The sequence below is a fragment of the Hemicordylus capensis genome, chromosome 2 (assembly GCF_027244095.1).
Source record: "Hemicordylus capensis ecotype Gifberg chromosome 2, rHemCap1.1.pri, whole genome shotgun sequence".
NCBI lineage: Eukaryota > Metazoa > Chordata > Lepidosauria > Squamata > Cordylidae > Hemicordylus > Hemicordylus capensis.
The window spans coordinates 54,297,344-54,312,513 of record NC_069658.1 but is presented as its reverse complement, the minus strand read 5'-3'; the positions used below and the strand labels follow the sequence as shown (position 1 = coordinate 54,312,513).

The following is a 15,170-nucleotide window of genomic DNA, read 5'->3' as shown; positions in this document are numbered from 1 at the left end:
ACAGCTTGGAAATACTCCTGGACCCAGGCCTCACCCTGGTATCTCAGGTGGAGGCTATGGCCAGGAGTGCTTTCTACCAGCTTTGGCTGATCTGACAGCTGCGTCTATTCCTTGAAGAGGATGGCCTCAAAACAGTGGTGCATCAGCTGGTAACCTCCAGGCTTGACTATTGCAATGAACTCTACCTGGAGCTGCCTTTGTACCTAGTTTGGAAACTTTAGTTAGTTCAAAATGTGGCAGCCAGATTGCTCCCTGGGGTAACCCAAATAGACCATATTATGTCTGTTCTCAAACAGTTTCATTGGCTGCCAATACGTTTCTGGGCAAAATACAAAGTGCTGTATTTTAAAACCTGAATGGCTTAGGTCCGGGTTACCTTTGAGAACGCCTTCTTTTGCATGATCCCCACCACACGTTAATGTCATCTGAGGAGGTCTATCCCCAGTTACCACCTGTACATCAGCCTTATAGCTGCTCCTGGACTATGTAATACACTCTCCGAAGAAATCTGTAGTTTGAGTTCATTGTTGGCCTTCAGGAGAGCCCTTAAAACCTATTTATTTGGCCTGGCCTTCCAGGGTTTTTAAACTGTTTTAAATGTTTTAATTGTTATGGTTTTATAATGTGTTAAAAATTGTTTTGTAATGATTGTTTTAAAAGGACTGTTGCACTGGTTTTATTTTTGTTGCTGTGCACTGCCCAGAGCCAATTGAATGGGGTGGTATATAAATGTAATAAATAAATAAATGAGATGTCAGCCAATAATATGAAATTTCATATTCATGAAATCTGAAAATTCACCTCTCTGTAAATTCATGCAAGCTCATGCTATAATATAAACAACTTTTGAAACCAGGATTTCAGGACCAATGGTAATCTCCACATTCACCAAACCATTGTTAAGCTGCAGATCATGTGAATTATCTTTAGCCAAAATTAATCCTGCTCTACTTGATTTTGCTAAGAACCAAACACCTCCAGTTTCCAACAGCTGCACCACTGAATGTTTATGCTTACTAATTTCCAAAGGCAAAAAACCATTGGGGCTATTCCCACGATCAGGCAAAATCGGGGCCCGGTCGGTCACTCCCAGGCGGTTAACCCACCTAATTACCCCTCCCCTAAAACCAGGTTTGCGGAGCAAGCGTTCCGCAAACCCAGGTTTTTTTTAATCATGAGTAGCTGCATTGCGGCTACGCGCCGTGGCTACTCACAAGGAGACTCCTGGAGGGGAGGCGAAAAGCTGCCTCCCAGCTCTAGGGGTCTCGCCAGCATGCCCTGCATGCTTGCGCAGGGCATGCTGGAGCTTCTGGGGGCCAATCAGCCCCTGCTCCCCCCAGGCCCCATCGGCTCCGTCAAGGAGCTAGCAATCGTGTGGGCGGCCAATCCAGCCACCCAGGGCTCCCTCCCTGCTTGTGTGTGGGGAGAGCAGGCTTAGCCCGCTTTCCCCGCTCACTCTCCCAAACCGGGTCTCACTGATCATGAGACCCGGCTCATTAGGTAGAAAAAAGTTAGGTCAGCAGAGAGTGGAAGATTGGCACATAAGTTTTATCTATTTTCTTTTTTTTATTTATGTGCTTATATACCCTGCATTTAAAACAATATAATTTCCCCAAGATGGCTTGCAAAATAAAGATACAACACAGTCAATAACAACTAAAATCAGGAAATAAAATTAAACCATTAAAAATGGATCAGCATACTGTATCTATATTAATTTAAAGAACCAGCACCAATAAAATTTATTATTCTGAATCTGTGATGCCAGGAACTTTCCATTAGAAAAATACTTAACTAAAGTAAATCTGCTTTTATCACTAATGTATTTTATTTGAGAAATGCTTTTCTAACCTGAGACCTTATAGCTGAGTATTTTCTGAATTGCTACACAGATAATGAATTTGTTTCTTCATCACATATCCATGCACGGCACATACAGGTACTTCTCAAGGAGTAGCATGTCACATATTTTAGGTCTATGTCATAGGCTATGTGGGTGTTTGAGAACAGGAAAATGTTTCTCCATTGGAGACACAAGATCTGGCTGCAGCTGGAAGTTAGATACTAAAGGTTTGGATTGGAACAAAAGTGCTAAGGAATGGCTCTTGAACTCTTTGATAGAATTATCCCAGTCGTTAGCTCTGGTTTTCTTCCTCCCATTCCCTTTCAGGAACTGGAGCAACTTGCTTTGTGATGGAGGATTCTGGGAGTGCACAGATAATTGCACTAGCTAACCTATATATTTCTTCCAATCCTCTCATACGGTTCCATTCAACACTTCTTGCCAATTCTTACCAAAAGAATGTCCTTAAATGGACAGATTGAGAGCAAGCAGAGATCTTCCTCACTTTATGAAAAATGTGTACTGAAACAATCCCAAATTTCATTCTTTAATTTGCCATGGTAGTTTTAAAGGTTCAGATTAAATTGCTCTGTTTCTGAACAAAAGAACAGAAACAGAAGGGGTGGAGGAATAATAATAAAGACCCAGATGTAAAGCATATGCTTGCAGATGGTCCCCGGTTCAAGCCCTGGCATTTCCAGGGAGGGCTGGGCTAGATGTCCTGTCCAAAATCCTGAAGAGCCACTGCCAGTCAGTGAAGACAGGATTGTGCTAGAGGGACCAATGGTCTACCGTACACAGTGTAAAGCAGCTTCATAAGACCAGACTAAAGCAAGAATATGTCATTGTGCCAGTTTCTTTGTTTACATCCAACACATTTGTTGGAATTAATTATTTTACTTATTACATGTATATTTCAGTTTGCCTCTGGAGAGCTCACAACACCACACATTGGATTCCCAGGTGTTCTCCCATCCAGATTCTAAGCACACCAAAACACCTGCTTTATTGAAAGTCTGCGGCTTCCTTTGTCTGTATATATTAGGGGGCTAGTTTACATGAAGATGGGATTGTTTATATAGATATAGGTTTTGGTGGGATAGTCTTAGTTTATATAGTTATAGGTTAGAACAGCTTAGCATGCCTGGAACCATGTTTCATATAAAGTTTCAATATTAAAAACTGAAGAATCTTGGAAAAACTGAAAAAGAGCACAGCCATTCTACCATACCAAAAAGTGGAAAGCAACCAAACACAAGGTAGTGTGTTTGGCAATCGGGGGGGGGGGCAGGCAGAGGCATCTCTAGGGGGTGGATCATGAGGCACAAGCTCTCAATGAATGTCTCAGAGCCCCGAATCTCATCACCTCCCTCCCTCCTCCATGACCATTTCCTGAAAGGAAGTGCAGCTATGGAGGCACCTGCACAGAGCATGGGTGAGAGTTCCTACTCATCTAGCTCTCTGCTGCTTCCACCTTCATAGGTGCTGTCTTATAATATTAGAGACTTTAAAAAACATACATAATTAGTTTGAGGCGGGTATGATTTAGTTTAATTATTTAAAACGTGGTTGTAGGCCTGGAGCCTGGATCTTTGAAAAACCTAGCAATGCCCCAGTGGACACAACTCAAATTTTGTTCTGCAGCTGAGCTACTAGACAGGTTGTAGTGGCAGACTCATCAAAGGGGCTTGCTGAAATATTCCCATTTTAAGTGCTACAACAGAGACCCATACCATGGGCAGCATTCTGAGAGGAAAACAATGAAGAAGCTCCATAGCTTGGAGTGCAAGATATGTAAAGAAAAGATTGGAAGAACTGGGCATATTCAGACAGGGGTTCCTAAACTGAGGTACTCCAGATGTTACCAAACTACAACTCCCATCGCCTCAAGGTGCAATTTATTGTAGCTGTGAGTGATGGGAGTTTTAGTTCAGCAACATCTGGAGCACTACAGGGTTGGGAACTCCTGTATTAAGACATTAGAAGACAGATGAGCTAATTCTCGTTAAATTTCAATGTGTGCTCTTCTTTCCATCAGCTTTGCTCTACATAATCAGTGATCACAAAACAAGAAGTAATTGTTATCTAAGGGGGGGGGACCAATAATAGCAAGTAGAACCTCAAATCTTTCATTCTCTGCCAGATTTTTAGGAAGATATGTTATAAACTTGTCTGTATTATAATCGTTGCAACTGGCCCATCTGGTGGCTACTCCGGGATGGGCCTTCTCTGCTGCTGTCCCAAAGCTTTGGAACGTGCTCCCTGCTGAAATAAGAGCCTCCCCATCCCTGACAACTTTTAAAAAGTCTTTAAAGAAACATCTATTCACCCAGGCTTTTAATTAAATATTGTGTTAATAGTTTTAACATTGTTTTAAAACATTGTTTTAAAATTCAAAATGTAATTTTTTAACTTTTCCTGTATCATTTATTTTGTTTTAACTAATGTTTTAAATTTTTGTTGTTTATTTTAACTATTTTTTTTTTTTTACTTTTTCTGTTTGTTTTGTTGTAAACCGCCCAGAGACGTGAGTTTGGGCGGTATAAAAATAGGTTAAATAAAAATAAATAAATAAATAAATATTACTCAGTACATCAAAGCCATCTTCAATGCAGGGAGTAGAAGAAATTATCTTTGTAACTTCTTTCATTTCTATAACTTGTATATAAACTTTACTTAATATGCATTTCATTTTCATTAATTACAACTGGGGGGGGGTAGTATTCGAAATTTCAAACAAAACAAAAAACCTGTAGTCTCCACTCTCATCTTCTAGATCAGAGGTAGGCAACCTGAGGCACTCCATCTTTTGTTGAACTGCAACTCCCATCATCTCCAGCCACAATTTATTGTGGCTGGGGATGATAGGAGTTGTAGTCCAACCGTTGGAGTGCCCAGGTTGCCTGCCCCACTGTTCTAGATGAATGAAGATTTCTACCTTTGATACCACAGTGGACCTCTCTGCTATCTTAAATATTCTTCATGTTCCATAGCCAAAAGGCATTGGAAGAAGTGCTGTGGGTCTGGAGGAAGCCTTCAGCATCCCTGTGCTGAAAGCTTCTTGCAGACTGTACTGGGTATAGCGCAGTACACTTAGCCCCACCCCCACAGCTGTTTTTAGACTACAACTCCCATAATCCCCAGTCACAGTAGCCAATAACCAGGGATTATGGGAGTTGTAGGCCAACATCTGCAGGAAGGCTGAAGTGAGCAGGCCTGGTATAGAAGATGAGGAGGTACAGAGGGTGAGGTCCCTCCCCTCACTGCAAAAGCCCTTTCCACTTGCACAAATCTGTTCCTTAGGGTCACACATCTCCCCCTCCTCCTCCATCCAGTCTGCTGCACAAGAAGCCTTCAGAACAGCAAAACTGATGGCTTCTTGTGGATCTGCAGCCCTCCTTCCATCACTGTGCACAATGCCAGCCATTATTTGAAGCTCATGTTATTTGCGATCATTAATTATTTTCTGGGTGGGGTGGAAAAGACAGAAGTTTAGCACTGTATGGAAAAACAACAAAGGTTTAACCTTATGAAATTGGAAATACTTTACTAGCATGCATACTTCTACAACTTGTATCCTATACTGTAACTGCTTCAATATTGCACAATCCATTTTTTAAAAAAAGAAGTCTATTTGGGTGTACCTAGTATACTAATATGCTTCTGTGATTAATCAGAGTATGAGTTGGAACACGTATTAACAATTCATTAGTAGGGATAAATGGCTGAAATCAGGTAAAATAATTGAAACTTTGGATACAAGGGTAAGAAAGGAAATGAGAACTATCACATGCACGAGTAATGAACATAAGGAATAATTTATCATGCAAAGCTATTGAAGCACTGAATATAAATGAATTCAAGAGATACCTAGATTGTTTCCAAAGAAAAGAAATAAAGGGAAGTGGTTTAAAAAATTAAAAAAAAAAAGGGATAGAGATCAATCAGAAAGAGGTCTGTTGGGCAGATGGCCTTATCCTGCTCACAGAATGCTTTCTCAAAGTTAAAGCTAAAGTTTAACACCCAGGTTTGCCCACAAGCCTGAATTAGGATTTAATTTCCTTGAGTCTGAAAGCTGCTGTCATGTAGCTCTTGGCTTTCCACCACTGAGACTTGTCACATGTTCTCCAGGGGCCACAACTGGTGTCTCCCTTGTGTTTCTTTTTAGAATGTGAGGACTTCTGAGACAGGAAACCATTTCCTTATTCCTTTTTCTTCAACCACTTTGAGCACTTCTTTTACTGAAAAGCGACACATAAATGTTTTATGTATATAAATATAGTGTCTGGCATGATGAGGAAATTACTCAGAGTAGTCTGACTGAAATTAGCTAATTTGTCCTTAATTTCAGTGAGACCACTTTGAGCAGTTTTCCTAATCTTGTCAGCCTACACACACACACACACACACACACACACACACACACACACACACACACACGGGAAGCAGCTGATCTTGTGAAAACAACACTTAAGTCACTAGAATGCATTTGATTCTGAGATGGGAGCAATTTGGGGAGGATATCCAAGGTAAATGGAAAACATGGTTATTCACGTCTATAATGCAGCCTGAATGTGTTAGGCTTCCAAGAATGAGAGAGGAGTGGCAGGAGGCTGCCCTGGGTAATAACAGGCTCCCTCCTGCCACACTTCAAGAGAAATTGTGCCTCTAGGCACAATAAAGCACATTTGTTCCAGCAATAAAACATCTCAACAATGGCGCACACAAGGGAGCAAAAAGTTTGCTTGCTTTTTAAAAATTGTCTGTACTGTCACCTGCAGCAAGCGGCAGCTCTTAAAGAAAGGGTTTTTTTTTTTTTTTTAAAAGTCCTCTGATAAATTTAAAGTGGTAATCAATCAAGGCAGATTCTTCAGTGACTTCTTTCGGAAGCTGCCACAAGCAATAGCAGGAGTGACCAGTGTTTGAAGTCTGCAACATAAGGACCAGATGTTTCCCTAGATACCTAACTACAGAAGGCAAATAATAAGCAAAGCCATCGTATCAGTGCACATTCAACTGGCTATAAATCAATCACCTGTTCTCATATGGATGAGTGTGAATATGTTGACTTGGATTTTAAAAAGCAAGAGGATAGCTTGAGTGAGCAGGAGTTTGGCTGTATTTTACGTATTAAAGCAAAGTAATATTTTAGAAAGATATCACTGATTTCAGAGCACTACACTCTGAAAGGGTAGGACAACGATCCCAATTAAATCTACAGAATGCAATTTGTACCCCATGCTGTACACCAGCCAGTTAGAAATTGGTGCTCACTTCAAGAGATGCAATGTCTAAGGCAGAACTCCCACATGGTAGTGGCTAAACTGTGGGACGTTGAACCCCTGATCCTATAAGCTGCAGGTAGGTAGGCTCAGTGCAGTGCAGTTTCTTTGTCAGATTGTACACAGGGGATACCTGGGCACCACAAACTCTGCCTTTGTTTCAGAAAGAAAGTCTACTGAAGGCCAGAACAAGAGGTGCCCACAGGAAATATTAAGGCAAATGTTCGCTACCTAGGGTTTGTTGGGAAAATCAGCAGGCTGCAAGAAGGAGTGATTCAGGCTATTTGTATTGGCAGATCAATGCTGGACTGCAACTTGAACCAGGACTGAAATCTGTCATTATCTTTTCTTTGTACCCAGAACAAAGAAGCCCTCTTCAGTCAGTATGGAATCTGGGGCTTCCATTATACTGCACTGTATGCACTGTACTTGCATACAGGATCCCCAGGAGCATACCTGGAGGCCCTGGCCCTGTGCTGACTCACTCTGAAACATAGCCACACTGACTCTCCACAGTTTCAAAATTTGTCTGCAGAGACCCATGATGTACTTATGGAGAGATTCTTCTTGTGATGCAGGGGCACTTTGGCACACATCAGTGTGGAGTGGGGCTTGTGGGTGCACTCCTGGGGATGCTGTAAGCAAGTACAGCATCCCCAGTTTCCATAACAACTAAAAAGAGCTGGAGTTCTAAGGAATTAAGGGGTCATCTGGCCAGACCCCGCAGCCTTGCACTGTACTTAAAGTATCTGCAATGGGTGCCTATAAGCTTTTCTTTTTTTTTTAAAGGGTTCCAATTTACCTCCATCTTTCTTCTTTCACTGGCTTACATAAGCAAAATATAGGTGTTTGCTCTGAGGAGCCCATAGCCTGTATTTGGATGGGGGCAGGGTAGTAGACCACAGAGGAAAGGAGGCTGAGGGAATGATAACTAAGGACGGATTTGAGCCAGTGCAGTATGCATGCTTAGGCTTTCTTTCCATTTAAAGAGAATGGCTAGCCATGGGATTTAGGCAAGATGTAAGTTTTGAGGTAGAACATGAAGGAAGAGTGTTGGTTTTAGAGCCAAGGGACTAAACAAGGAGAAAAGGAAAGTTCTGTACAGATGCCTGCAGCATGACATTACATGAGACAGTATAAAGCCACAACTATCAAGACATTATTATGCATTGCAATAATGAGAAAAGTAGGCATCTTACCACACCAGAACTGGCTGACTGTTTGATAGGGAACACATTTCTGCCGTGTTCCTGCAGCCTGACCTATTTTATTTCTTCAAAAGCAATGTCACAAATAACTAAAACATTTTCCAGAAATGTTTTATAGCTCTCTTACCAGCACACTGCCATCAGTCCAGCGGAAATCATTCTCATACATCTTATCATTTAGGCCAATCCACTGATAGTCATGTCCTAGACCTATGCAGAAAGGAATCAGGGAGATGTTTAAAATTAACTTTCCCATAAAAGGAAAATGTTTCAAAATAAAAGCATTTTCACAGACTGAATCAGGCTTCCTGTGGTCCCCCCCCCCTTCAAAGTGCTTCACTAGAAGACAGCTGAATAATTGTGAAGTTCTTCCCCTCTCCTTTTATTTCTTGCAGTTGAAGATATTTATAAACATGTTTTCACAAGCTATATTGTTTTAAGTGATATCATATTTTTCTGTTGACCAGCAGGGTAGGTTTTTTAAAAGATAATTTTACATTACAATATTCCAGCCAGTGGCAACTATTTGGGAGGGCTGGTTTTAGCAATTCATTGCATTCAAATAGTTAAAACTGAATAATGGCCTTACTGTATCAGAGCAATAATACATCTATAGAAAAGCATAGTCATACATGTAGATTCTCTGTTTCTCCTTGCTGATATTTCCTGTTTGGCACATCTATTCTTTTAAATATTCAATTGTACAGTATCTTCTCTGAAATGGGTCTACCCATGACTTTATACATTGCATAAGCAATGTGACCCAACAGTTGCACTATGTATGTGGGTGTTTCAGTTCATACACAGATGTTGAAGTCTGTCCTGTTCTCTATAAAATGGAGAATATTCAGGACTCATGATAGGAATTCACCATTGCATATGTAGAACATTCCCTAACATGAAAAAGAAAAGAGCGTCTCTTGATGTGCAGAACTGTTTCACTCTATTCTCACTATTCTCACTTTAGTTCAGCACTTTTTTACAATGAGTGTACAGTGGGCACAGGTACAATTATTTGCATTGTGTTGAATACAGGTGCAGCAGTACACTGTACCATACATTTGAGGGGCTGTAGCTAGGTTTACTTTTAAAAGGAACTCAGACACACAAAAATATGAGTGTACAGACATCTCTACACTTGTACAGCATAATATTTGAATAGGGCTCTTGTACAAACTGAAGGCTAGCTGATTCATGCCTAATAAGCAAAACTGAATTGGTTCTTTTGCCACTGCTTTTAAAACTGACTCACCCCATGTTAGCCTTAGGGGCATGTTCAGTGTAAAAGAATAAAGTGTTGCTCAACCACTAACAGCAAAAAGACCATTGTGATATTTCTGTGTTAATTTTGAACATATGAAGATGTAATATTGCATCTTCATAAGTTCAGGCCTTTGGTCCATCTAGCAAAGCTTTGAGGCTAGCCCGATTAGGGGAGCCTAGCCCGATTTCGCCTGACCATGAGAACCACCAGGCTCGCAGGCGTGCCCGGTGTCCTCCAAGCAGGTAACCTGCTAAACTACCCCTGCCCTTAAACCAGGTTTGCGGAGCAAGTGCTCTGCAAACCCGTTTTTTAAATTGTGTGTTGCAACGGTGCAGCTCTGTGCTGTGGCAACTCATGAGTAGACCCCCGACTGGGAGGCTTAAAAGCAGCCTCTTAGCTCAGGGGTCTCCCCAGAGCGGCCCCAGAACCCTTAAGCCCCCACCAGCTCTGTGACAGAGCCGGCAGTCGTGTGGGCGGCCACTACGGCTGCCCGGAGCAGACTGACTGTTCATCTGCAGGGAGAGTGGGCTAAGCCCACTCTCCCTGCAAACCCCATTTTGGCGGCTCCCACTGATCATGGGAACCACCTCATTGTCTAGAGTGCTCTCCAGGGTTTCAGGTGGATCTTTCCAAGCAATGCCTGGAAATGCTAGGGATTGAGCTTGGGACCTTCTGAATGGAAAGCATGCATTCTACCACTGAGCTACAACTTCTCCAAAGTTTCTGTTTCCTAATAACCTCTGCTTGGCTTTTGGAAGGCTCTGCCTTCAATGTGCTGTAGGATATCTCCACCTTGGTAACATCAAACAATTTTCAGGAATATTTTAAAAGTACAGATATGACACACTATTTGGCAGGAAATCAGCAGACTGGATGCTTTTTAGAAGGCAACCCAAATGTGACACAAAGAACTAATATGTGTTTTCTTGCAAGAACATATTCAAGATATCTGACCCAAACATTAACATAAAGCTAATGAAGACTGTTTGGAGACTGTTCTCATGTACTGTTAGCCTGTATAATTATTCTGGTTTTGCAGAAAGCACCTGGGACTGTAACAAATGTTAGCTACTTGAGTCTGACTTAGAACAGAATGTAATGTGACCGCTGTAGCTGTGCCTATAAGGAACAATATTTTTTAAGTGCCTGGAGATGAGATTGTCTAAACAATGAGCCTAAAATAAAACTTTTTGCAATAAAATGCCTCCATTTTCTTCTAATGCCTTTTTCTCCTGAACAAAATTCTTTAGGATTGTAAAAGATTATTTCCTTCAAAGTTCAGCAATTTCTCCCACCCCAGTTAATGAGGAAGACAGACCTGGAACTGGAATGAAAGGAACAAAGTAGTGGTCAAGGACAAAAGGTCCTCTTTTTAAAGGATAAATGATACTACACATTTCAGAAAGTAATACAGAAAGAAAATATTTAGAGGCCTAATGGGTATTTTCTTTACAGCTGTTTCATTCCCTCTGCATCCTGAGGCATAGCTTTGGATCAAAATGCCACGTACGGTTCACAAAGAGCTGTTCTTCATGAGACAGGATGCTAGTCAGATGGGCTCCCTGGAGGCGGCACTCTCTTTCAGCTGCATCCCATGTCCGGCGATGGGCAAAGTACTTGTAGCACTGCCCTTGGAACTTGTGCCACCCATAATCACAGGTTTCTGTGTCTGCAACAAAACAAATGCAAAAGACTTAAAGACAAGTTTATTTTCCCCTAAAGAGGACAAAAAGACAATGCCTTAACTGCCTCTTGACTGTGTCAAAAACAGAAACATTCATTGCCAAGGCAACCCAAGATCTACATGAATCAAACTCAAATTCTTCACTCAAAATATAAATTGAATTTGGCAATTACATTTAACTGAAAGTGCTTCTATCTACTGTTATACACATGTGTCCTTTGTATACTTTATTCTCACCTTGATATTTGGACTAATGTTGTGCATCTTTCAACAAGATGTATGATTCTTGTTTCAAAGTCCTTTTCACCCATATGCTAACATATGTAATTTTGAGTGATAGATTAATTGACTAAAACTCAAATGGTTAATCAACTAATAATCAGGTGACAGCATTCATGGGCATAGACATATACATAAAACAAGTGGTTGCCCCATCATATATAATTAGCCCTAGTTCTCATAAAATGGGATTTGAGTTAGTTGTGGTTAGCTGGTCCCACCAGTTTTTGAATAACTTTAGCTAAGCAGGGTCCACCCTGGTTGCATATGGATGGGAAACTACATGTGTGAGTATTATAAGATATTCCCCTTAGGGGATGGAGACGCTCTGGGAAGATCATCTAGGTTCCAAGCTCCCTCCCTGGCATCTCCAAGATAGGGCTGAGAGAGATTCTTGCCTGCAACCTTGGAGAAGCTGCTGGCAGTCTGTGTAGACAATACTGAGCTAGATGGACTGATGGTCTGACTCAGAATATGGAAGCTTCCTATGTTCCTGCCTGCTGCAATTGAATACTGCAAGAAGACATATACATTGTAACTTTAAAAAAATATAGATCCAGGTGTTTTGCTAGGACCTAATATGAAAGCATCTTCTCTTTCCCCTTCACTGCTTTTGTAAAAAAATTCTTTTGAGTTGTTCATTTCAACAAATGTGGCCTCAAAGAACTGATGACTGAAAATAGCTACAGAGGAAAATAATTGTCATTGTGCAGTTCACAGATGCAAAGCAGGAGTAACATCTCAAGAGAGATTAAGACTGGCCAAATAATAATAAAAAGCTCCCTGAAGGAGAAAATTTTAATAAACACAAGGGATTTTTTTAAAGGCAGCTGTAAAGTTGGAACATAAAGTAATGAAATGCACATTGTCTATCCTCACTTGATGGATGGTATTGATAAGAATATACAGTAGAGAAGGTTTTGCATCAGCCAAAAATTCAGTGCTGCTAAAAAGAAGCAACCACAAAATTTGGAACTAGAACAAACTTTTCAGTGTGTTGGTGTCAATTGTAGTGTCAAGCCTATAGAGTCCCAGAGAGAAGCTGACAAATGGTATACCATTTCAGTGCTTCTTTGGGTGGTGCCTATTCCCTTTGCAGATGGGAAAATGGGCTTTTATCAACAATAGAACAGATTTTGGGTGCTATAGGCAACCTATATTTACTTATTCATTTTCAATATATCTAAACTACTCTTGCTCTGGCCAATAAATGCCTACTGTACAAGCACATTTAAAACTTGTTAAGAGAGGCATAAAAATAAAACCAGACAAAAATAGTACTATAGCTAGAATTCATGATCTCCATCCAGTTGAAGATAAGCCTGTCTAAATTCCATTGAAAGCAACTGGGCTTAAATTAATCACAATGAACTTGTTCATTGGTTGCAACTGGGATTAGACTCAAGAAAAATGCTTTGACAACTTTGTGTGTGTGTTGAAAAATGGTATATAAGTAATAGTAGTAAGTAACTTACTATTGTGCAGGATCGGGCTTTAAGTATCTTGCACTCTGTAGCTCGTTAATGGTTGCTTCCCAATATGCATTTTCAAGATATGAGTAAGGGAATACAATGGCTGAAGCAATTCTAAGGGTAGCTTCACACATCATGAAGAACTGGTGGCTCAGGTGAACCAGTTGTTCATGTCCATGTACAAGCTAAACTTCTAGTGTCAGGAAGAATATGCTGACATTGGGCATGCCATGCAAACCCACCAGTGTTTGCACATTCTACTGTTCTTTTGGTCCAACTCCAACATCTGTAACCTACTTCAAATCTAAGTTATAGGTGTCGGGTTCTGGACAAGAAGTACGGTAGAATATATTGACATTGATGGGTTCGCACAACACATCTGATGTTTGCATATCCTTCCCGATTCCAGAAGTCAGGCTCGCACACATGCTTCAAGAACAAACAGTTTGGACAAGCCACCAGTTCTCCTCAATGTCATTTGGTGCAGATTGCAAAGAGGGTAGCAACAGTGGCTTAATGCTGGAACACCCACATATTGCTGCAAATATGCTGTTTCAGTGCAGAGTCTGCATTACTGAAGTACGGCAAGCTTTGGAAACGGCCACTTCCACTTGTCAAGCAATGCTAGCTGGGCAACATCAGATGATTCTCCTGCATAGCATTTTAACATTTGGAATGGGTAAAACAACATAATATTTCCACCTTTCTCATGTGTCATAATTTAAGGTGATAAATTGCAAGCCCAGAAAGAAATAATGAAAATAGAAGTGAAGACTTGCAAAGTGAATCAATGCCAACTATTGAATAATGAACCTCTGGATGCCGAAAATGTGCTCTTATAACCTTGGAAGGAGGCATTAATCTGATCAAAATCACTTTCACTTTTTTAAAAAGGAACATATTCTAAAACTATAATTCAAAAATAGTATACCCATCTGGTCCGATATGAGCATTTCCTAGCAAACCCTATGGTTATCACAATCAGAGATGCTTATCTCATGCACAGTTCTTTTTTAAAAAGCTTGCTTCAGTTCAATGGGGTTTATGATGTCTTGCATTTGCACTCTTCATCTTAAAGCACAATTTTTAGCTGAAATCATTTTGCAAATGAAAAAGCACAGCAGTATTATAAAATAGTTTGATTCATTAGGATAGCTTTATTTTAATCACATTAAAATAAAATGGGCAAAGCAAAGATGTAAGAGATGGATATGTAGGAAGTTGAAATACAGACTGTTTGCTATGTTCAATGTTATAGAGAAGTCAAAGAATATCAACATTGTCATTTTAATGAAAATCTTTTAAAATGTCAATTTACTCAAACTGGAAAACAGTTTTCTTAAAAAAAAAAAAAAAACACCCTCTCAAACTGGAAGGAGAAGGTTGAAACATCAGAGAATGATCTTTATTGTAAGACATGGGGTATAACATGATACCTGATATGAGGAAAAGTTTTACAAACTTTTTTAGTCCTGTGTTAATCATAGTCACGGTGAATGAGAGCTCCTGGACAAACGGGTTGACATATTGCACAAGGTTAAGTCAGCCAAGAAACGTTGCGTGTACAATTTGCTTATTTGGAACATATGTAAAAATTGTGCAAATGCCTATTTCGAATAGGCTTACTCTTGAGTACTATCATTTGTGCAATTTGTGTAACTTGCACACATGCAACATTACTGGGTTGACATACCCTTGCATGATATGTCACCTACCAATTTTGCACACTGCTGTTTAACTCTCCCTGCCCATAGAAAGCTTCCTTACTGGGGAGGAAAGTTCTATCCCAGCTTTCTTGCTGACATCGTAGTTTTCTATGAAAGGGGAGGAAGGGCTTGTTTTGTTCTTCACACATGAATAATTCAAACGTGGAATTCTCCACCTATATTCTGAAATAGCACAATCTCTGGAGAGCTGCAGCACATTCTTTTCATAAAGGGCTGTTAGTGTAAAATTAGATGTAACAAGAAGTCACTTCTTTTGGCATGTTTACTCCCCCCGCCCCGCCCTGTAAATAGCAGGCATAAAGGGGTGAACTGAATAGGTAACATGGCAGGCAATAGGGATGTGTGAACTGGCTCGATCGCAAGCTGATTTGACATCGAGCCAGCCCACTTCAAGGGCTTGCCAGGGCCTGG

The 15,170-nt window shown here is 40.5% G+C and overlaps 1 protein-coding gene across 4 annotated transcripts in view; it reads right to left on the bottom strand.

Moving 5' to 3' along the window:
* Positions 1-15,170, bottom strand: part of VCAN (versican) — a 208,860-nt gene that overhangs the window by 37,760 nt on the left and 155,930 nt on the right. For 3 of the 4 annotated variants that reach the window (XM_053298560.1, XM_053298562.1, XM_053298561.1), the window contains exons 11-12: positions 11,108-11,266; positions 8,461-8,543 (exon numbers count right to left, since the gene is read on the bottom strand). In XM_053298560.1, the coding sequence (XP_053154535.1) occupies positions 8,461-8,543; positions 11,108-11,266 (242 nt within the window). Of the gene's footprint in view, positions 1-5,450; positions 6,085-8,460; positions 8,544-11,107; positions 11,267-15,170 lie in introns of those variants that run through there. The other variant, XM_053298563.1, reaches the window with a different exon arrangement.